This window comes from Jaculus jaculus, chromosome 7, assembly GCF_020740685.1.
Source record: "Jaculus jaculus isolate mJacJac1 chromosome 7, mJacJac1.mat.Y.cur, whole genome shotgun sequence".
Lineage (NCBI taxonomy): Eukaryota > Metazoa > Chordata > Mammalia > Rodentia > Dipodidae > Jaculus > Jaculus jaculus.
In genome coordinates this window covers 106,414,009-106,437,804 of record NC_059108.1, presented here as the reverse complement: position 1 = coordinate 106,437,804, position 23,796 = coordinate 106,414,009, and the positions used below count along the sequence as shown (strand labels likewise).

General features: G+C 43.2%; 1 protein-coding gene across 1 annotated transcript in view; it reads right to left on the bottom strand.

Annotated features, from left to right (window-relative positions):
- Positions 1–3,658: 3,658 nt before the first annotated feature.
- Positions 3,659–23,796, bottom strand: part of Gng2 (G protein subunit gamma 2) — a 131,778-nt gene continuing 111,640 nt past the window's right edge. The window contains exon 4 of the mRNA XM_045154735.1: positions 3,659–6,833. Coding sequence (XP_045010670.1) covers positions 6,705–6,833 — 129 coding nt within the window. The 3' untranslated portion in view covers positions 3,659–6,704. The remainder of the gene's footprint in view (positions 6,834–23,796) is intronic.

Genomic DNA, 23,796 nt, shown 5'->3' with positions numbered 1-23,796 from the left:
TATTCCCTGAAAGTTTTGAAGAAAAAAATAAAAACTTTGAACCATGCCTGCTATAATCACCCTTCTTGGTCTTCCTTGCACAGGCTCGTCCATTCCAAGAAATACTCTCTGTGCAAGGCAAGCCTGGCAGCCACTTCCAACTCTTTCTAGACATCAAGCAGCCTTGGGGGAGAAAAGGTATGGACTTCCAAGAGCTCGCTGATTTCTTCATGCCCAAGGGGCATTTCAAGGTTTGGTGTTCACAGTTTGTTTATTCTGGATACAGTAACAGCCAGAATTTGTCTTATAACTTACCTCTCATGCCCTCCATTTCAGTTGATATTGCATGATAGTCACTATGAGTAAAATGTAGCCAATATCTAGATCTGTGTCCCTGATTTGCCACTCCATAGCAGTAGGAATTTGGGGAAATGTCAGGGATTTTTCTGAACCTCAAATTCCGCATGTACACAATGGAGAGAATTTGTGTGTGTTCCTGTCAAGAATTCATGTGGAGGAGCTGGAAGGCAGGCGTGATTTACCCGGGCTGGCATGAGCAAGCAGAAATGGGGGAAGAGATTTAAGGTACAAAAGTCAATATGGAGTGTAATCAGGTTAGCGACCATTGTAGATCTTTGAGGCTCAGCCCTGTTAGGAACTCTCAGGTCAACTATAATGTACCCAGAATTATCCCTCTGGAAGGTGGTGTGTCAGGCATTTTTGCAGACCCTTTCTCCCTCATTGGCTGAGGGCTCTCCCCAGGGGCACCACTTTCCTCTGGGAAGAATGAGCTTGCTGAGAGCTCTCGGCGGCAGCTGTGACTGAAATCAAAAGTGGGTCATGCATGTGTCAGGAGGCACAAAAGGTATGTGCTTCAGGAGATAAATAATGTCCATGTCATAGACTCGTTGTGAGAATGACACGGAACATTGTCTAAGAAATGCTTGGCATTGTACCTGGTACGTACTTTAAGTACTTGAGAAGTGCTGATTTTATTATTACTGCTATTGTTGTCACCATCACGGTTATTATCATTGCACTTTCATGGGTGACAGACAGGGACAGATGTACAACTGAGAGGGCTCCAGGAATGATGTCATCCACAGTCTTTAACTTGCCATGATCAGGAGCTAAGTATCATGATTATTGTGGACCATTATAGCAGAATTGCCCCTCAGTGTTTGGGGGATTGGCCACAGGACCTCTTGTAGATACCACTATCTATAGATGCTCAAGACCTTGATATAAAATAACTATTAAGCTGGAGAGATGGCTTAGTGGTTAAGGTACTTGCCTATAAGCCTAAGGACCCAGGTTCAATTCCCCAGTACCCACAAGGTGGCGCAGGTGTTTGCAGTGGCTGGAAGCCCTGGCACACTTCCAGAGAACAGAGCTAGAGGATGAGAGGGACATGAAGACCTCAGCCGGGCACCTGAGTCCTCCTGGCCTTGACACGGACTGACTTCTGCCTCTTAGACAGTTTCAATGAGATTTCTGCCTCCTGCAGCTGAGGAAGCCCTGAGTTCTGACCACTGAGAGTGGGGGGAGGGGAATGAGAGACTCAGTGACCGCAGAAGAGATGTGGTAGCTTTGGGTGCCTGAGCCGGGGTGTGGGGCTAGATGGGCAGCCAGGTGAGCTGGCCCTGAGGAGGCGCGGCCATGGTGTTTTCCTCTCTTCAGTGACCCTTGCTACCTCGTCCTTTAAGATAACTCTTTACCTGCTTTCTTCCGTTTGGTTTTGACTGCTTTGTGAGATGAGTGAATTAGATGTTCTTGTATCTATTTTCTAATAGTTATTTTTGTTTAATTACTTATGAGAGAGAGAGAGAGAATGGGCATGCTAGGGCCTCCAGCCACTGCAGGTGAACTCCAGATACATGCACCCCCTTGTGCATCTAGTCTATGTGGGTCCTGGGGAATCAAGCCTGGCTCCTTAGGCTTTGCAGGCAAGTGCCTTAACTGCCAAGTCACCTGTTGAGCCCTGTTGTCTCCATTTTGTAGCATTACGAGGTTAGGGTGCTTGGCTGAGGTCGCAGAGAAACCCTGGGCCTCATTCTGATTCCCCAGCTCATGCTGAATGGACTTGTGGTGCCTGCAGTGCGCGCTGAGGTCACCGGATGCCATCTGCCTGTGACTTAGGGTAGACATGCACATCCCCTGTTCCCAACGTCTCTTATTGACTTGAAGAAATAGTGGGAGTGCGTTCTCAGTGAGGAAAGGCCTGGAGCCTGTGGCCCCCTTCATTAAAATAAACTCTTCCTGAGTCTCCTGATTCTAAATAGAAGAAATGTAGATTTGGGGCAGAACCGAAGGGAAAGGGATTTCCCTTGGCAAATTATGTGCAATTTGTGGATTGCAGCTGACCCAGCTCTAATTCCCTCTGTCATTGTGAGTGCTGTCTAAAATGTGACCGGCTTATTAAAGAATGAGACCTGGAGGGAGTCCTCCCAGAGGGCCCAGACAAAACAGGAGCAGAGCCAAGACTCACCCACATCCTCTTCACAGCATCTCAGGCCAGGAGGTGGCTGGATTCTCACCCACTGTTACTCCCCCCCCCCAAAGGAGTCAATCTGTTTGTGCCTTTCTTTAGGCATTAGGAAAAGTTAGCAGTCTGAGGAACTTTAAGGAGTGGTCCCCACACACTAGCATGCAACAGAATGTGTGTTCTTACGTCATTGCCAGAGAGTGTGAGCTTGGAATGAGTGGGCAGGATCTTTTCTTCTAAGAGGCATTTTAGATGGTCCTGAGGTAGGTGGTCCCTGAACCATCATCTGAGAAACAGACATATACATGGACTGGTAACGCGCGAACTCTGCCAAGTGATCCCTTTGTCTGTGGGTTAGGTGCTGCTGTGGCTGGCTCAAGTCCTGAGCCATCCAGTGTTTCCTTCCTCCCTGGCAAGATTTGCTGGTGGCAGAATCTGAATGGCATTCAGAAGGCTTCCTTTGTGCGGCCTGGTGATGCAGGGCTATCACCCTAGCTACTGGAGATGGTGGAGGGACGGGGGAAGGGTTGAGATAGGTGGGTGACAAATTTGTGGCCTGTTGGGATTTAGAGTGAGTTAAAGTCCAGTCTGGAAAACTTAAAAAGACTCAGTTTCAAAATTAAAAAAAAAAAAAAAAAAGAAACATAGGAAAAGGCTAGCATATAGCTTAATGGGACAGTGCTTTCCGCACATGGGTAAGACCCTAGGTTCGAGCCCTAGTATTTGCAAAAGAAAAAAAAAAAGTCTTTCTTGATTAAGAAGAGTTCTAAGACTCTGTCTTCTCCATGCTGTTTCTAAGTCATGCACAGCTATAGAGAATGAGAGCGTGTTTTCCTCTATGAAAACCACTGTTTGTGAACACAGTCTGCTGTGGCATACCCACTGCAAGATAACTGTGTAGATCATCTCTTTTCCTCTGGTGAAGCCTGTCAGAGTCCTGGATTCCCCCCTCCCATTTTGTTTGTTCCCAAGGATTATACCTGAAATATAGTGACCAAGGGAGACTTGTATAGAGTTTCAGGTAAGGTGAGGTTTCCCTTGTTTATAACTTTAACAAAATCCTAAAGAAAAATGCATGGATTCCTCTTTCCCCTCTGGTCAACAGATCCTTTCAAGTTTGACATAAACTCAGAGTCAATGTGTAATGTAAGGTGGGTCCTCAGGCTTTCACAATGAAATGGACTCCATGCAAAATGAATCTGAAAATTCCATTTATTAAAACAAATACATTGTCCATGAGGGATGGAAATGTGCACATCACATTCAGGTTTTCCTGCTTTAACATTTCTGTGACTCCTTCTTTGTTAAAATGCATTCCCTAGATCTCATACAGCCAAAGTGAGAAGATCTGAACAGTCCTCGGGCTGTGAAACAGTAATATATATGTAATACCCCATCATTGCCAGGAACAGCTAGAAGCGAATATTAAGACAAAAGAAAGAAAAAGTATAAAAATCCCCTAAGACAACATGCTCAATTTTCTCAAAATTCCTTATGTGAATGAGTATATTAAATTCTATGATTTAAATTAAATACTTCTTGCCTTAAAAAACAAAATTTTAAATTAGAGTTAATATTGAGAATGATGTAAGTTTTTTTAAACAGAGTTCATATTCTAAATATTTACCTTTACTATTTACTAATTAATTCCATGGAAGATTTTAATTATTACCCACTATGGAGAGCTATAGAAATTAGGGCCTTAAGTAATTAAGCTGAATTATCTTGTTAGTCAACCCTAAAATAAAATTATGCTGGTGAAATGATTGCTGAAATTCTAAAAGAATTAAGCTCTTTCAAAGCCTATGTAACCAAAATGACCTTGTTTTTTTTTTTTTCTTTAACAAATACAAGTATCAACAAGCCAAAACTCATAGAAAAATTCTGGAATTATACATCCATACTGTAAGATATGAAATTGTGGAAAAAAGCTAAAATATTTCCTTAAACTTTATTTTGGAAGGGTTATATGTTTTCTGCCTTCTCTTCCTTTTACTATCATGGTTATATGCAATTTGGAACTTCCTTTACTTTTAATTGCTAGACCTGTATGAAGGTACAACCAAAAAAAATTTTTTTTTTTCAGATTTTTCAAGGGTCTCACTCTAGCCCAGGCTGACCCGGAACTCACTATGTAGTCTCAGGGTGGCCTCGAACTCTTGATGATCCTCCTACCTCTGCCTTCCAAGTGCTGGGATTAAAGGCGTGTGCCACCATGCCTGGCACAATGAAAAAAATCTTAACCCATTTTAATTGCTCCAAATGATCTAAATTTGCATGGAAATGTAGAATTCTTCTGTAGATGCCATCATCGCCAGAAGAGCGCTCTAAGATAACGTTGTTCTCACAGGCACACATGCTTTAGTTTGCTTGCAATGTGTGGCAATTTCAGCTGATTCCATAGTTCATTGATATTGATACTGGAGTTCAATAGCATTCTCCGGATGTAACAAACCCCCAAGATTTCACCAGGACAAAGGTTTCTGGGTTATAGAAGTGTGTTCATACATTTCACAGATATGTCACTACCCTCTCTGACCTCACCCAGACATGAGCTTTAGTGGGACGTATTTATGCCTTCACCAGTAAGCCCATAAAAAAACTTCAGAAAACATTTACCCATCCTGTTTTGAATCTGTCCTTGGCATAGTATGTCTTTTTGTCTTCCCTCTTTTCTAAGGACTGATTTTTAAACAGGAGGAAGAGAATGGTGAGAAGAGATAATAAAATTAATTGGAATTAATGGTCTTTGAGGATTTGAAAGCCACAAGTACGAGAGGCTCTGTCACTGGGAATGGCACAGAGGGTGAGACTGGCTTCACGGCCTGCCACGGTGGAGGTGGCTGCAGCTGCAATGGAGGCTCTCGGCCTCTCACCGTGGCAGAGGGAGCTCTCCTGCAAGGAAACTAGATAAAGACAGAGAGACTGACCAACAAAATAATCGATTTTTTTTTTGAAAATTTTGGAACATGAAGAACATCACTGTGGAAAAAAAAAAAACAACAGATCTGTTTCTGGGGGTTGTACCCACTGATGGGGGGTCTTTGTCCCTAGTGGGCCAACAGCTGATGTTCCAAAGATGGGCACTTTCTTTGGAGCTGTGGGTTTATTTCTTCTGATACCTGCACAAAGACGGGCTCTAATTCTCTAGCTAACAGCATGGCAAGCATTCCTTGAGTTTATAATTTCCATGGTTCTTGGGAAGAGGGAATTGCTTATACTGTAAAACAAAGCTCCTTCCACGTCATGGTCCTCGGTTTCCCCCGAGGGGTACCTGTGCTGCCCTGGATCCTGGATAAACCAAAATGCTTTGGATTAGGAAAAATGTATTGAAGAGGCGCTTATACCACGGTTCACTAGGAGGTATTTTAGACATGGATAAGGCTCTGAAGTGATCTTTCTTCTTTCTTTTTTTTTTTCTTTCCTTAGCTTCCTAGCAAAACAACAAAACGTCTGAATGGATGTAACATAGGGACATTTTCATGCAGTATCACTCAAAAACTATCACAAAGATATGAAAGCACCAGTCACAACACATGATTTACTTTTACTTGCAGAATCAAAGCTATCATGTACAAATATTAGGAATAGTGGTAAGAACACAGATAACCGGCATTTTTGTTGTTGTTGTTATAACCATGAGGCTACATTACAGAACATCTTCCTGTAGGGCGTTCATTCACCCTTGCAATTCAGTCTGAGGGACAAGTTCAGCCTTATCTCCATACTACTTTCATGGGGAGGAGTCAAGAGAGGGAAGGAGGAGGGAAAAAAAAAGGGGGGCCCGAAAGACTAAACATGAATGCCATTGAACTAAATTGTGGCTACACTGGACACCTCAGCTCAACCAGAGGCTATTCTAAAGACAGTAATGATTCTCAGAAGGTCACACGTATCTTAGCTCAGGATACTTGTCTGTTTTGACATTTATTTATTTTTTTAAATATGAAGCAGAAATGTAAGGTCTTAGGGGGTTAGCATAAAAGAAGTGACACCAATCTTATTTTTATACATTCCCCTCCTCCAGGCAGGTCTGCAGAACCAGGTATCTTAAGTCAGGGTGTGGCTCGGTTTTCATTCTCATACAGGGGACCAGCTCTTTAAACATGCACAGCCTGGAGGTCCAGGATGGTTTCCTCCCTCTCTTTAAATGCTGTGGACCAGAAAGGCGCCCACTTTGCTAGCAACTCTACATCAATGTCCTGGGAGCCCCAAAGCTGTTCAGCCTCTTCTTGGAGACTTAAAGGATGGCACAGAAGAACTTCTTCTCCCGAAATGGGTTCTCTGAAGCTGGAACGGGGGTCAGCAGGGGGTCTTCCTTGGCATGGGCCTCACAGTAGGCCATCAAGTCCGCGGCTGCCTTGGACACCTAGTGGGAAAAGCAGAAATGGTTGAAAATGTAAGCAGGCTTGGACTCAGGCACCATCTGTTGCAATCGTTCAAGATCCAGACTTCGGGGTGCACCAGCCTGGGGCCTGCTCATGATCCACCCTTGAAAGTGTGACAGTGCAGCAAGACATTCCACCTCCATAAGCTGGGCTTCATAATCTGTAGACAGGTGCCAGTGCTACCAACATCACGGTCTTGCTGCTGGCACATCGGGGGCTAGAGCAAGGTGAGTGAGGCCAACTGCTGGAGCCACTAAGGTCAGGGTCATGCAAGTGTTCACCTCAATCTTGTACACTCCTGAGAAAGTGGCAGTTTTTCAGTTTTGTGCCCCAGATACCACAGTTGCTGCACCCTAGCCCCAGTGGTAGGTGTAAGCAGTAAATGAGTGAGATAATCCAGGCAAGTCACTTAAGCCTGGCCTACAGTAAACTTGCCACACAGGTTAGCTAGTATCTTTTTTCTTTTTTAAAAACATTCTTTTTATTTCATTATTATTATTTTTCTGATTTTAGAGAGAGAATTGGTGTGCTAGGGTCTCAGCTACAGCAATGGAACTCCAGACACTTGCGCCACCCAGTGGGCATGTGCGACCTTGCGCTTGCCTCACCTTTTGTGTGTCTGGCTCATGTGGGATCTTGAGAGTCAAATATGGGTCCTTAGGCTTTGCAGGCAAATGCCTTAACTGCTAAGCCATCTCTCCAACCCTAGCATTCCCCCCCCCATAGCCATATCTCTTCTTTTTGAACAGAATTAGGGATACTTACAGTCATGCTGGGTTCCTTCTTTAACCAAACCCATCAGGGGTCATAGCTCTGTATGTATGTATTCATGCTCACACAGAGACATTATATAGTATGAAAGTATATTCATTACAGTGCTATCTACATGACTGCAGCCAAGCAGTGCCCTGTTAGGGCGGCTTCATGTGCAGGGTGTCACTGATGTGGATGGTGACATTACCTCACAACATTTCCAAGACTCCTTTTTTTAAGAAGTTGCCAGTACTTACTTACCTTTGACTCAATTGTTGCAAATTTTCACTACTTGAAGAATATGTTTAACTTTGAAAAATAAACTTGGTATTTGGGGATGAAGCAGATGATCATCCAGAGGAATTGCTTTTTGGAAACAGAAAGCACAGCCAGGGCTCAGCTTCAGGCATGACAAAGTGCACTTGCTGAGTCAGCATCATACATGACAGAGCACACTTGCTGACTCAGCATCATACATGACAGAACACACTCGCTGAGTCAGCTTCATACATGACAGAGTGCACTTGCTGACTCAGCATCATACATGACAGAACACTTGCTGAGTCAGCTTCATACAGGACAGAACACACTTGCTGAGTCAGCTTCAGGCATGTCAGAGCACACTTGCTGAGTCAGTGTCATACATGACAGAGCGCACTTGCTGAGTCAGCATCATACATGACAGAGCACACTTGCTGAGTCAGCGTCATATGTGACAGAGCACACTTGCCGAGTCAGCGTCATACGTGACAGCGCACTTCCTTGACAGATCTAAAATCCTTTCCCCACCACTGTACTACCATGAACGTCTGTGGTAGTGATGGCTGAAAGCTGAACTCTGTAAGAGTTGGGGAGATTATGCTATTGCTAAAAAAAGATTACCAGCCCCTCCCTCCAGGTAAGGTGCATATAGTTGTACTGTGACAGCAGAATGTCCCATGAGGCTTCCTGTGTCAATGAGATGTGACAGGTCTCGCTTTGGAGCAGGAGCATGGGCGTATGACTTTCTGCCGCTTTGTCTAACTGAAGTAATTATTAGGCGCTTCCTTCCCTGATTCCGAGGCTTCCAGAAATGGAGCTGTGGCTGTACCCTGGCCCCAGGGCCAAATGCATTAGACCTGTGTCACCTACAGGCTCATCAACTTTATGGTTAGCTGGTTGGACATGAACATAGGTTTCACCTTCTTATCCCACAAATGAATGAATTTTCAGACTTGCTATTCCTTTTGTCGCAGACCACACTGAAGCAGCGTCCAGAGAGGGGCTGCTCTACATGCCAGGGTTTTTGATGAATGTCACGTGGTATGGAGTGACAGTTGGCCTAATTATGTAGAACTCATAGTAGGTCTGTAATTATAAGCCTACTTTGTTCTAGACATTGAGTTCAATTTGATTTTGCCATGTGGTAGGAGTCAGAAGCACACCTTTGTTGTAAGTCTCAAATAATGTGGGGAGAGGATCTTTCATTACCACCAGAAAACCTAGACCTAGCTTTCCTTGAATGATTCAGGAAAATTAAAATACCGGGGGCTGGGGAGATGGTGCAGACAGTAAAGTGTTTGCTGCCCAAGCACAGGGACCTGAGTTTAGAGTCATGTAAAAGCTGGGCATGGCAGTGTGTGTCTGCAATTCTAGCACTAAGGAGGAAGCTACAGGCAGACCCCTGGGGCTCATTGGCTAGCTTGTCTAGCCTTATCTGTGGTCTCTAGGTTCAGTGAGAGACCAGGTCTCAAAACATAAGATAAACCAGGCGTGGTGGCACACGCTTTTAATCCCAGCACTGAGAAGGCAGAGGTAGAAGAATCGCTGTGAGTTGAGGCCAGCCTGGGAGTACAGAGTGAGTTCCAGGTCAGCCTGGACCATAGTGAGACCCTCCCTCAAAAACACTGGAAAGAAAAAAACGCAGAAAAACAAAACCCACCAAGAAACATTAGGTGGAGAACAATTGAGAAAGACAGTCAGTGTTGATCTCTGGCGTATACATGTGTACTTGCACCCACACATATTCAAAATGTTGCAGTCAGGTTCGCATTGCTGGTAGAAATCACCCAGCCCAGAGCAGCTTGTGGGAAAAAGAGGTTTCTTTTGGCTTACAAGCTCAAGGGGGAAGCTCCACGATGGCAAGGAAAATGCTGGCATGAGCAGAGAGTGGACCTCACCCTCTGGCCAACATCAGGTGGACAACAGGAGCAGGGAAGTGTGCCAAACACTGGCATGGGGAAACTGACTATAACACCCATAAGTCTGCCCCCAACAATACATCACCTCCAGGAGGCTTCAATTTTCAATTGCCATCAGCTGGGGAACCTAACATCCAGAACACCTAAGTTTATGGGGGACACCTGAATCAAACCACCACACAAACACACCCATATATTTGCATGCACACCACACAGACATACACACAGGACAATGAACCATAAAATAAAGTCTAAATTCTGGGATGAGTATTTGTTTCCTGTGGCTACGTCGATGGAATGCTGCAAACTGGAGGACTGGAAATGAGATTTATTCTCTCACACAGTGTTGGAAATTTGATAGAATCAAGGGGTCAGTAGGGCTGAGTTGATGATGTGAGGGTGAGTCTGCTCCTTGCTCCTCTCTTAGCATCTGTGGTTGTGGGCAGTCCTTGGTGTTTCCTGACTTGCAGATACAATGCTCCAGTCTCTATCTCTGTCTTCAGGGAACATTGTGTCTAATCTTTCCACCTCACCAGTCATTGTGTTAGGGACTTCCCTAATCCCATGTCACCTCCTCCTCCTCCTCACTTGATCAGAACTACAAATACCCCATTTCCAAATAAAGTTACATTCTAGGATTTCTAAGGCATGAATTTAAGAAGACACTATTCCATGTAGTATAGTGTATTTGGGCAAAAATCCATTGCAGTACTTATAAAATATTTTTGCGTTTCTATTTTATCCCCAACCCTGCTTTCTGTATGAAAAGTTGAAGATCAGTAGGTTACACGAACTTTTCAATGTCAGACAGAAAACTATGTGGCCGAAAAAGATCTTGAACCTTGAAGCTACCATGAAGCCACCCACACAGAAACTACTTAGATATGTGGCTAGTTCCAAAGCTTGAAACTGAAATTCTTTACTAAGCACTATGCTGACAAAATGAAGAGATGGCCTGTTCTAGTCTTCGCTTCCCAAATGAAAGCAAAGGTCAGACTTTCAGGCCAAACTGCAACCATTTTTTAAATGTCTTTTACTTATTTGAGCAATACGCATTAGTGTGCCAAACAGGAGCTTGGCAGAGACTTTAAGACTTGCTTCTTAACAGGAGATCAGGTACCATCAATATCTATCCATTTGCAATGCTTATACAAAAACATGCTGCATGAAGTTCTCTTAATGACACAGAAAGCCCTAAAGTGGGCAAAAATAATGTTAGGTGTTCATAGTTTTTTATTTCAGTGGATTCTGAATGGTTTCCTTTTCAAAACATATTAAGCTTTACTGTGTTTCCTTAGCTAGATTCCAATCTCATGTGGATAATGGTCCTACACAGTGTCAGAATCCGACTGATAAATTGAACAATCACTAACATTTGTAGCTCTGGCTTTGTGTCAAAACTGTGTGAACCAACTGGGCGTGGTGGTACACATCTTTAATCCCAGCACTCGGGAGGCAGAGGTAAGAGGATCACAGTGAGTACGAGGCCAGCCTGGGACTATAGAGTGAATTCCAGGTTAGCCTGGGCTAGAGTGAAACCCTGCCTCAAAAAACAACAACAAAAAACCCCACAGGATTTAGTTATAGAAAACAGATTTAATATTTTCCCACCATGATTCCTTAGCATATTAAATATCAAGTTAGAACAAACAACAACAACAAAACCCCCAAAAAAGCCACAACAGAAAACAAACTATGTGAACTACTTACATCTGGTATCTTGTAGCAGGGCTCATAAACTATTACTATCCTTGTTTTGTTTCTTTTGTTTCTTTTAAAAAACATTTTATTTTTACTTATTTATTAATTTATTTGACAAAGAAAAAGAGAGAGGGGGGAGAGAGAGAGAGAGAGGGAGGGAGGGAGAGAGAGGGAAAATGAATGGGCATGCCAGGGCCTCCAGCTACTGCAAATGAACTCCAGACATGAGTACCCCCTTGTACATCTGGCTAATGTGGGTCCTGGGGAATCAAACCTGGGTCCTTTGGCTTTGCAGGCAAACACATTTACCGCTAAGCCATCCTTTTGTTCTTTTTTTTTTTTTGAGGCAGGATCCTACTGCGTATCCCAGGCTGGTCTGGAATTTGCTATGGAGCTCAGGTTGGCTTGGAGCTTGTGGTCTTGCCCCAAACAAACGAACAAAAAATCTTTATGTTTACTAGCCTCAAATGAAAATTTATCTTTTCCTTTCATTGTAAATATGTATAGTAACATGTGTAGTACAGGTGACCTGGTCAACCCATGGAAATCAGATATTTGCAATCATATTACATTTATCTTCCCATCTCAACATTGTATATGTTTAGCAATGTTAAAGACCATCAGATATTATATACATGGAACATGTTTATATATTGAATTTGAAAATATTTTAGAAATATGTTGACTATTATCTGATAATTATTTTTTGTTTTTTGAGGTAGGGTCTCACTCTAGCTCAGGCTGACCTAGAATTCACTCTGTAGTCTCAGGGTGGCCCCTTGAACTCATGGCAATCCTCCTATCTCTGCCTCCCAAGTGCTGGGATTTAAGGCATGCACCACCACACCTGGCTCTGATAATATTTTTAATGCATATTTGTATGTGTTTGCTCATGAACATGTGTGCACATGCATGTGGAGGCCAGAGAGAATCTTATATATCATTCCTTAGGAATGATGTCTACCTTATTTTTTAAGGACAGTCTTGTCATTGGTCTAGAACTCAACTAATTAGTCTAAACTGGCTGGCCATTGAGCCCCAGGGATCCACCTAGCTCCAACTCCCCAGGGATAGGATTATAAAGGCACACTACCATACCTGACATTTTTGTGTGAGGTTTGGAGATCGAACTTAGCTCCTCATGCTTTGTGAGACAAGCACTCTAATAATTGATCTACCTATCTCAACACTCCTAAGATTTTTTAGTGAAAATATTCTAATGGCTAAGGAGATTGCTTAATGGTTAAGGTGCTTGCCTGTGAAGCCTAAGGATTCATGTTCCACTCTCTAGGTCCCACATAAGCCAGATGTAGTGATGCAAGCGTGCAATGTCTCACACATGCACAAGCAGGCACATGCATCTGGAGTTCAATGGCAGTGGCTGGAGGCTCTGGCATGCCAATTCTTTCCCTCTCTCTTGCTCTGTCTCACACACACAGATAAAAAAAAAAAATAAATAAAGGCCAGTCTGTTGGGCTTGCCTCAAAAAATATTCTGATATACTGTAGTGCAACATAATTATCTTCCTTAGTAATTTAAAGCATATTCTGAGAAGGGGAGCATGGACAAAGGCACAGTAATGTTTAAGAATCAGAGTTCAGAGTGATATCCCCAATTTTACAACTTTGGCTGAAATAACAGCTTCCATATTATAGTTATAAAGATATTTTATAAACATATTGAATATCTTATATAAGTTTCCTATTTAAAACCTTCAATAGCTTACAAATATACTTTGTGTAGTTATTTTTATTTATTTATTTATTTATTTGAGAGTGACAGACATAGAGAGAAAGACAGATGGGAGGGAGAGAGAGAGAATGGGCGCGCCAGGGCTTCCAGCCACTGCAAACGAATTCCAGATGTGTGCGCCCCCTTGTGCATCTGGCTAACGTGGGACCTGGGGAACCGAGCCTCGAACCGGGGTCCTTAGGCTTCACAGGCAAGCGCTTAACCGCTAAGCCATCTCTCCAGCCCTGTGTAGTTATTTTTAAAAAAATTATTTGCAATAAGAGAGGGAGAGAGACCAGAAAACACACAGACACACAGACACACAGACACACACACACACACACACACACAAACACACACAAACACACCAGGGCATCTTGCCACTGTAAATGAACTCCATGTGCATGTGCCACTTTGTGCATCTGGCTTTATGTGGGTACCGGGAAATCAAACCCAGGCCATCAGGCTTTGCAAACAAGTGCTTTTTTTTTTAAATATTTTTTTTTAATTTTAATTTCTTTATTTATTTGAGAGTGACAGACACAGAGAGAAAGACAGAGGGAGAGAGAGAGAATGGGCGCGCCAGGGCTTCCAGCCTCTGCAAACGAACTCCAGACGCGTGCGCCCCCGTGTGCATCTGGCTAACGTGGGACCTGGAGAACCGAGCCTCGAACCGGGGTCCTTAGGCTTCACAGGCAAGCGCTTTACCGCTAAGCCATCTCTCCAGCCCAGCAAACAAGTGCTTTTAATCATGGAGCCATCTCTCCAGATCCCCAATATACTTTGTAGAAATTAAAACATTATAAATAAGCCTGTGGGTCCTGCACAATTTGAGTATGCTCATTTCCAATTTCATGTTGTAGCATTATTCATCCATCCCCAAGTCTTTAATTTTTGAGAGTTCTACACTCCTTTCTACCTTGGAGCTTCATGTACACAATTCTGTGGGATCTCTTTCCGTCACCCTTTAGCAGCCTAGTCCCTCTTCTTTTAGGAGTCGGCTTGTCCAGGACACTTACCGATCATTTCATCTCAATTGACAGTCCTTATTCTCCACTCTCAAATCTCCTCACTCTTTTTCTTCACAGAAAACTACCGGCATACTTACAATTGGAAACCTTGTTCATCTGCTGTTTAATATTTGTCTTACCCTTCAAGCGCTTTGCTCCATGACAGCAGGAACCTTATCTATTTTATTCACCACCATGTCCTCTGATACACACTAGAGGCTCACGTCATTGCTAAGGGACTTTTCCAAACTAAACTTATTCAACAGATATTTCATCCAACTAGTATTCATTGAGTGCCTAATATGCTGGTATGGCTCTTGATCTGATTGTGATAATCAGAGACAAAATACAGAAATATGCCTGGCTTTGTAGAGCTTATGAGGTATTCCTGACTTCCAATTATGACTATGAAGGAGTTACAGAGACTAATTAAACTCTCCTGACTGCAATTAAACTGCACTGAATACATGAAGGCATGTTTAAGTGTTGCAGCACAGGACAGTGTTCCCCGATTGAGGGAGATAAGACACAGCGTACCGTTGCCCCAGCTACAGCCCAGGCAGGGGAGACCCAGGATTTGGCAACTTAGTTGTGGAGAGGATAGCAGGGCACAAAGGGCTATGCAGGGAAGCAAAAGCAGCAGAAGTCTCTAGAGGATTCCACTTGAATCTTTACCCAAATACTGATCAGCACTTGTGTGGGGGCATCACTTAAGAGCCCAGAAGAGGTCTGGAGAGATGGCTTAGCGGTTAAGCGCTTGCCTGTGAAGCCTAAGGAGCCCGGTTCGAGGCTCGGTTCCCCAGGACCCACGTTAGCCAGATGCACAAGGGGGCGCACGCGTCTGGAGTTCGTTTGCAGAGGCTGGAAGCCCTGGCGCGCCCATTCTCTCTCTCTCCCTCTATCTGTCTTTCTCTCTGTGTCTGTTGCTCTCAAATAAATAAATAAATAAAATTTTAAAAAAAAGGAGCCCAGAAGAACAGCAATGAGAACAGTGAGGACCAAGTGATGACAGTCCTGATACGCCTGTGATTACAGGGTCAGGGCAGCATGTGTCCTCAACAGCCCGAAGAGAAGGACCTCTCACCACACAAGAGTTTGAACAGGGTCTCAAGAAGGGTCTTTCTTCCATCGCAGTGCCTGGTCCTAAACTAGAGGCAGCTGGTACTGACCTGTCAAGGTTTTTAAAGTAAATATTGAATAGATCAAAATGCTTCCAAGTAATTTACCCCATAACGAAACTCAGAAATATTTCGACAATATAAAAATTCCAATATTGTCTCAAGGTAAAATTTATAATGCCTAGCATCCAATAAAATAGTTAACCAAGCAAATAAGCAGAAGATTTTTTTTATTATAATGAGGACAGAAATTATCCCAAAGAAAGAGAACCTGAGATTGACATGGATGATGTAATTAGGATGTATCTAAAATATCCACTGTAAGTATTGCTCATATGATAAAGAAGATAGGAGAAATGAAAACATAGGTGTGTGTGTGTGTGTTTTCTAGCTCTGTGTGGTGAAAGAACCCAGAAACAGCGAGTACACCGAAGTTCTAGACCTTTCTTGTTCTTTTACTATTTATTTTGAGAGAGAGACAGAGGAAGGGGGCTGGAGAGAAGAGAAAGAATGGGTGCACCAGGGCCTTCAGCCACTGGGAATGAACTCCAGACATGTGCGCCTCCTTGTGTTCATGTGCAACATTGCATGCTTGTGTCGCCGTGTGTCTGGCTACATGGGACCTGGGGATTTGAACATGAGTTCTTAGGCTTCAAAGGCAAGTGCCTTAACTGCTAAGCCATCTTTTCAGCCCTAGACCTTGGTTTTTAAATGCCATTCTTGAGAACCAGTGCTTGTTGGAGAAAAACAAAACCCCTGAGCTTGGGGAAGGAAAATAAGAGAGCATGGGGCATCTGTCTGTCTCTAAGCCAAGGAAATGCTCAAGGAGTAATGGGACCACGTCAAACTAGACTTAAGTCTGTGCCAATTCAAGTATCACTATATATACCATTGATCAAAAGGGGGAAACATGAGTTCCAATCAATATAATTACATGCATTTAAAAACCAGAATTTAAAAAATTTTTATTTGTAAGGAGGGGGGGGGGGAGAGAGAGAGAGAGAGAGGAGAAGAAGGAGGAGGAGGAGGAGACAGAGGGAGAATAGGTACACCAAGGCCTCCAGCCACTGCAAACTAACTCCGGATGCATGCACCCCCTTAAAAATCTGGCTTACATTGGTACTGGGGGATCAAACCTGGGTTCTTTGGCTTCATGGCACTTTAACTGCTAAACCATCACTCCAGCCCCCAAAACCAGAATGTTTGATGAGGAATACAATAGCTGTATAATCCCAAGCTATCCCCTCCAAACTCCTAACCTCTTATGAGTTACCAAGACACAGAATAGCTTTGCATAGACAATTCTGGAAGACACTACCTCTGGAAACATCAGAATTAGCATCACCAGTAAGTGACAATTTACAGTCAAGCCCCTCCCTCCGATAAAATACAATGCAATGAATACTCCATAAGTTCTCTAATATCAATACCAAAGATTTCTTACCAGAATCTAACCATAGAAAAGTATCAGATAAGCCCAAATTGAGTGAGAATCTACAAAATAAATGGACTATAATCTTCAAAAGTGTCAAAGTCATAAAAGGCAAGACAGTCTAATGACCTGTGTAGCACAGGATTCTGAACTGGGCCTTTTTATTAGAGAAGATATTCTTGGGATAGTCAATATTTTAATGAGGTCTCAGGATCAGAAGGCAATAATGTATCAATATTAACTCGGATGCTTATGTAGAAGAATGTCCTTAATTAGGAGACTGTATTTGGAGGCAATAGGATATTTTTTCCTTAACTTATTCTCAAGTGGTTCAGGAAAATCAAAATTATTTGCACTGTACTTGTCACTCTTCTGTAACTGAGATATAAACAGAACAAAAATAACTTTACAAAAGAAATAGAAAAGAGAAATTAGATCACTGAATATAGACATTTTTTTTTTTTTTGCAAAGTTATTACTGCAAAGTAGAGCAAACAAATGAGGTGGTTTCTGGAAGGGGAAGTGGCTAGGTCAAGAAAAAGCTGAAAAAGATGGAGAAATAGCTCTGTGTTTGCAGGCTGATGGACAGGGTGAAGCAGAGAAACCAAAAATGATGATGGAAAAATGATGATAATGGGTTGGGGATGGAAAGTTCTGGAGCAGTTTCTTTGGAGTGGGGGGAGGAGATGTGGACTGCTGTATAAATGAAGGAATGTGTGTATGTGGTGTGTGTGTATGTGTGTGGTGTGTGCACATGTGTGTGAAGAGGCCAGAGGAGAACGCTGGGTGTTCTCCACCACTCACCCATGTGGTTTGTTAAAATGGAGCCTCTCCCTGAATCTGGAGCTGTTGTTTTCAGCCTGTCTGGCTGATCATTGAGCCCCAGTGATTTTCCGTCCTCTACTTTGTACAGGACTGGAGTTACAGGCAAGTGTGACCCAAGGTGTGTATGTTGGTGCTGGGGAATCAAACTCATGGAAAATCAAGCTCTTCTCAGGCTCTCAGCCCAGATTTTTTTTTTTTTAAATTCTATTTACTTATGAGAGAGAGACTAAGAGAATGGCTGCAACAGGGTCTCCAGCCACTGCAAACAAACTCTAGACCCGTGCGCTACCTTGTGCATCTGGCTTATGTGGATCCTGGGGAATCAAACCTGCATCATATGGCTTTGCAGGCAGGTGCCTTAACCACTAAGCCATCTCTCCAGCCCCAGAATTTACTTTTGACAGCAGCACCATTTCAGATTGACAATTGCCGGAACCCAGCTATCCAGCAACTTCATCAAACTCAAGCCAGAGAATAAGTAACTCTAGACAGTTCAAATAAAGGCCACACCAGACTACGATTGTAGGCTCTGAAAGAAACTCCTCTAGGCAGACAGACGACCTGACATCTCTGAGAAGTAGCAGAAAAATCAGTTGTCAGAAAGATAAAAAGCAGAGCTCCCTTCAAATTCAAATGGCATGTAAAGATACAGGTCCATCTTCATTACGTCCTGACATTGAGACACATCTTCAAATTGATGTCCCCAAATGCATGCAAGCCATCAAGCTAAGAAATCAGCACTGATGGGCTCTCACGGCCTCTGCATGTGGGAAGCTGCCTGTGTCTGGAGAGCCATGCAATCCCTCCCTTGGCTGGCTGGCTTATATTAATGGAGTCGTCCAAGTTTCTGCTTAAAAGGACTTCAAAAATGACACTGGACGGAGCCTTGGCATGGGAAGGGTGGACAGGAAAACCTGCAGCTTTTCCTGCTCTGTATTCACGCCACTCTTAGCACGTCTCTTCTCACAACTAGAAGTGTACATTTTCCCACACCAAGCAATTCTCTGACATCTAGCCTGCAGTTTAATTAAATTCTGACTCATTTTCTGTCTGGTGAGAATGCCAGATCCCATTGGTTAAAACTATGGCATATCCAACTGCCTCCTTCACCATTTCAGTCCTTGGTTATAAGCAGGAGGCTCCCAGGTGACCCACAACTTCTGTCCAACATGGCAACAATTCTGAGATTCCCATGACTCCCTCTTCAAGTTCAACAACTTATTACGAGGAACCAGGATCAAGGGTTAATTGTGGGGTGGGGGAAGATTCTCCTAGTGCCTCTGTTTACAAGGATTTTAGGAGTTAAATGTCAAGAACCAGGCCTGATAATATAGGTGAAGGCAAAACCAACTGTTCAAAATCTGGAAAGAGATCTCAGAGTTTTCACACTAGAAGAGACTAGGCTAACATTTGATTAGAAACATATTTTACTCAGAGCCAAAGCAGATGGCTTCTTTAAAGAAAGGCTTTACTTTTTGTAGTATCATTAACATTTAATTCAAATGTGGAATGTTGAAAAACCAATATTAAATGTAGACTGAATCCCAGGGTTCATTGATATGTCTTGGAATTATATTGACAATATGGGAGTTGCTATGGAGAGAGAGCAAACTTCTGAATGCAGGGGATGGAGAGCAGTAAGACATTATAATTCCTGCATCACTATGATGCCTGCTCACCATGACGACCGCAAAAGTGAGTCCAAAAGATGTTTCCATTCTAATTGTTAAAAGCATCTGAAATCAAACTTTGACTTTGACATGAGTGAAAGTAAAATTACATAAATAAATATGTAAATATATAAAAATTATGCAATAATGTTCTTGTTGTCTTGCTATTTGACACTTTCAACATATAAATTTTAGGCTGTCTACTACAAAGAAAGTGCTGAATGCTTGTGTATCATAGCATCATGAAGGATGCAAACATCGCCTTTGGCTTTAAGAGCTATCCTAATTAGAAAAGTTTATCTAATGAAGATGAAATCAATGAATTTGTTCAAAATAGAAAGAGATTCGTGACCAAGTGAGGATTTGAACTGGCCCCCAAGGAAGGAATAAAATGTGCACAGGCAAAAACTAAGGCGGAGAGTATTCTCAGTGTGAACCTAGACTAACAGAGAGGTGGGAATTTGCATAGCTCACTGCTTGAGCAGTAAGGAGAATCAGTTGAGATGGTCTCTGGCAAAAACTTAGGAGAAATGAGAATTTTGAAATTTTTTTTGTTTTGTTTTTCAATTCGAGGCAGAGTCTCGCTCTAGCCCAGGCTGACCTGGCATTCACTATGTAGTCTCAGGGTGGCCTCAAACTCACTGTGATCCTCCAACCTCTGCCTCCCAAGTGCTGGGATTAAAGGCATGCGCCACCACGCCTGAACTAGAGTTTTGAAATTTTCATGTGGGTTTAATTTGTGAACTCCTGGGAAGTTCTCCTTTTTCTGCCTTCCATCTTGCTGCTGTAAGCTTCGTCCAGTGAGCTGTCTCCCCAGGCCTATGTTACTTTTTGAATGCCAGCCCTCAGTGACCTCTGTCAAAGCACATCTTTCCAGCTTATAATAGTCCTTTACTTACCCACGGGGGCAGGCTCATTCCTAGAAGCCCTCATTTTTTAAAATTTTTTTTTTTAAATTTATTTATTTGAGAGCGACAGACACAGAGAGAAAGACAGATAGAGGGAGAGAGAGAGAATGGGCGCGCCAGGGCTTCCAGCCTCTGCAAACGAACTCCAGACGCGTGCACCCCCTTGTGCATCTGGCTAACATGGGACCTGGGGAACCGAGCCTCGAACCGGGGTCCTTAGGCTTCACAGACAAGCGCTTAACCGCTAAGCCATCTCTCCAGCCCTAGAAGCCCTGATTTTATGTGGCTCAACAAATGAGGTTCAAATCTAATAGCTGGTGCCTGAAGCTGGAGGTGTCTCCTTCTTGCTACAATGGGGGCCACTCCAAGTTGTGAAATCAAGACTGAAAGAAATCGACCAAACAAGCCAATCTTCTTTATGGAGCTGGAAATGTGAGTGTTACTCTGAATCCAGGGCAACCATCTTGTGTCTGCCACATGGGCCAGTCAGCTGAGAAATCCATGCTCCCCAGAAAAGCAAATGGTAGATACAGAGACCGAAGCAGGGACGTAGGATACATACGGCTCCCATCCTTCTTCCCAATGTTTCTCCAGCTACATTTCTGCTCCTGGATTCTCAGATACCCTGAATCTTTCATTAATCCCTTCTTTCTGCTTACGCTAGTTTGGTTTAGGTTTCTGTTCTTAGATAATCCCCAAATCTTTATATAGTGACAAATGAAGATATTAACTGAAACCTTGTTGTCTTGAAATTTAAAAAAACTTTTTTTTCTCTTTAGTTTTTGTAGTAGGGTCTTGCTGTGGTCCAGGCTGACCTGGAATTCACTCTGTACTCTCAGGGTGGCCTCAAACTCACAGTGATCCTTCTACCTCTGCCCCCGAGCGCTGGGATTAAAGGTGCGCACCACCATGGCCGGCCCCTCTACTGTTGCATCTGTCCATTCAGTTGTGCTGTTGAGGACAAGCTTTCCTTTATGTCCCTGCTGCTCAGTGTTCACGCATGTTTCTTTCACTGTACAACCCCTGTCTCAATCCCTCCCCTTTGTCTTCCTTCCCACATTCCTTTCATTTGCCTTCTGTCTTTGAATTAAATGCTAACAAAGAAATGCAGCCGGCTGGGAATATAAATTATATATGCCTGAGGCTTATGAACAGATAATAGTTTCATTAGCCCAAATCTCTTGGGACCTGTGATGCACAGGATAGAAAACAAGGAAGTTTAAAAACACTGATGTTATCAGATCCAGTAGAGCAGCCTGAGTGATCTGGAGTCACCAGAAGGATAAGGCAACTGCTGCATAAAGCACCTTCAACAGCTCCAGTGTCAGCTGGACACCACCTTTTTCTTATTAAGGGTCAGTTGTCACCGTAGACTCAGTAAGTCTTGCCACATGTACATAAAGCTGCTATTTGAAAAGGACATGGCCCTAACTGGAAAGTCACAGGCCTGTCCTCTGCCAAAAAAGCCCCCGTCCTGCTGACAGGAACATGCACAGAAAGTAGGTGGAGAAGCGGAAAACTCAGAGCCCGTTAGGAACCCCTAAAGGCAGATAACCAAGTCCTGAACTAGCTGGCTGACAACTGTGTCAGCACACGCACAGTTTTACCCAACAGCTAAACTAAAAATAGCCCGTCACTTCACCACAGCACGCCTGCCTTGCCTGGCTGTGAGGTGCCGAGCAAATGCCAAAGTACAGGCTATTGCTATATTCCAAAGGTACAAGGTGTAATGTCATCGGGAAGGATCCAGAGGGGTGAACATCACCATTGCCTGGGAAGACAGCCTCTCCCCATTTACTACACTAACCCTCCCTTGTGCTCTTTCAGGAGTAATTTATTCATGTCTCCTCAAAGGGCAAGGAGGTGTTGACTTGTTTCTGATGCCACCTCATTATTAGGCTTTCTGAATATTTTGTTTGTGCTGATAATGCTTCTTATTCATATTCTGTAACCCCTTACTGCACTATAGATCTGTGAGGGAGGATCATGTCTTTATTGATCTCTATATCTCTAGAACCTGTCAAATTTTAGCAGCATAGAACACTCTGAATAAAATATTTATTATATAAATAGGGGGGCTGGAGAGATGGCTTAGGGGTTAAGGCATTTGCCTACAAAGCCAAAAGACCCTGGTTTGATTCTCCAGGTCCCATGTCAGCCAAATGCACAAAGGGGCCACAAGTGTCTGGAATTCGTTTGCAGTGGCTGAAGGCCCTGGCATGCTCATTCTCTCTCTCTCTCAAATAAAATAAATAAAACATAATTTAAAATTATTTATTATACAGATAAATGAACACACACCTCAACAAGTGAAAAATTCAACCTCATAAGGAAGGCTTGGGAAGGTTTGTAAAGGGTTGGTGGCTGGTCTGAATCTCCAGGGAGTTAATACCATGTCAGTAAAGCAGAAAGGTAGAGAACTGAAGGAGATGGAATGTTCGAGACATATGAATGAAATTCCCATCAAGGGAATTAAAAGTCATTCAACACGACCAAGGTGGGCAAGAAGGGGGTGAAAATGAAGCGTGGGCAGGGGCAAGAGGAACTCTGTAGATGTTGCTGACGAGGTTGAGTTTCATTGTGCAGGGGAATAGTGATCAGATTGTGAGAGAGGAATATGATGAAGTTTTCTTTTGGAAAGTTTCCTTTGGCAGCAATGTTATGGGTAAGTGATAGCATGGATGGGGGTGGAGTAGAATGGATTGTGGGAATCAGGTAGGAACCCCTGCAATAAGCAACTGAGGTGAGGGTGAGAGAGGGTCTAGCTTCGGAAGAGGTATGTTTTAGCTCTCCTCCTCCTCTTCCTGTCATTGTAACCAGCCACCAACACAGTTCATCCTCCCTCAGGAGCAGTACCTGGGGATTCTGAGTAGTCACAAGAAATGCCAACCACCAGGAACGTCTGGAAGGGTTATCTCAGTTGGGACACCCAGAAGGGTGGCATTTGACAAAAGGCCAAGGGTGGAACATTCCTTCCCCCATGAAAGAACTGAATTCCCTTTCTGATGATGTAGTTCTTGAGCTTCTTCACTTCTCTCAGGAGTTAGAGTGTCCCTCTGCATTTTTTTTTAAGTAAGGAAATCCAAAGAAGAGGCAAGAAGAGGAGAAAAAGAAGAAGACAATAAAGGTGGGAAAGGAAGAAGGATGAGGAGCCTGTATTTACTTCACTCACCAACAAAGACGAATTAAAGCCACTGTAAGCAGAGAAGGAGCCAGTATCTTACAGCTCATTACCAAGAGTCAAATCGTATGAAGGAGGTTTAGATACATGGTAAAACGTCCCTGAATTTTGCTCATCTTTCTTACGGAGAAAGATGAGCTCTCTCGACTTTCCTAGATATACCCAGTGGCATCTAAAAGAATCAAGCTCCTTGCCTTGGGACAGCAGTTCTCAACCTTTGCCATACACTGAAATTAACTGAAGATTAAAACAATACTCACGCCTGAATCCTATCCCAAGAGATCCTTATATAATTGGCTTTCCTTTGGTATGGTTTGGGAATTGGTCCTTTTATATAACCCCCTAAGTGATGCAAACACACAGGCGGGATGAGAAACATTGCTCTAAACCAGGAGTCAGCAAACTTTTTTTTTTTTTTTGGTTAAGGGCCAGATG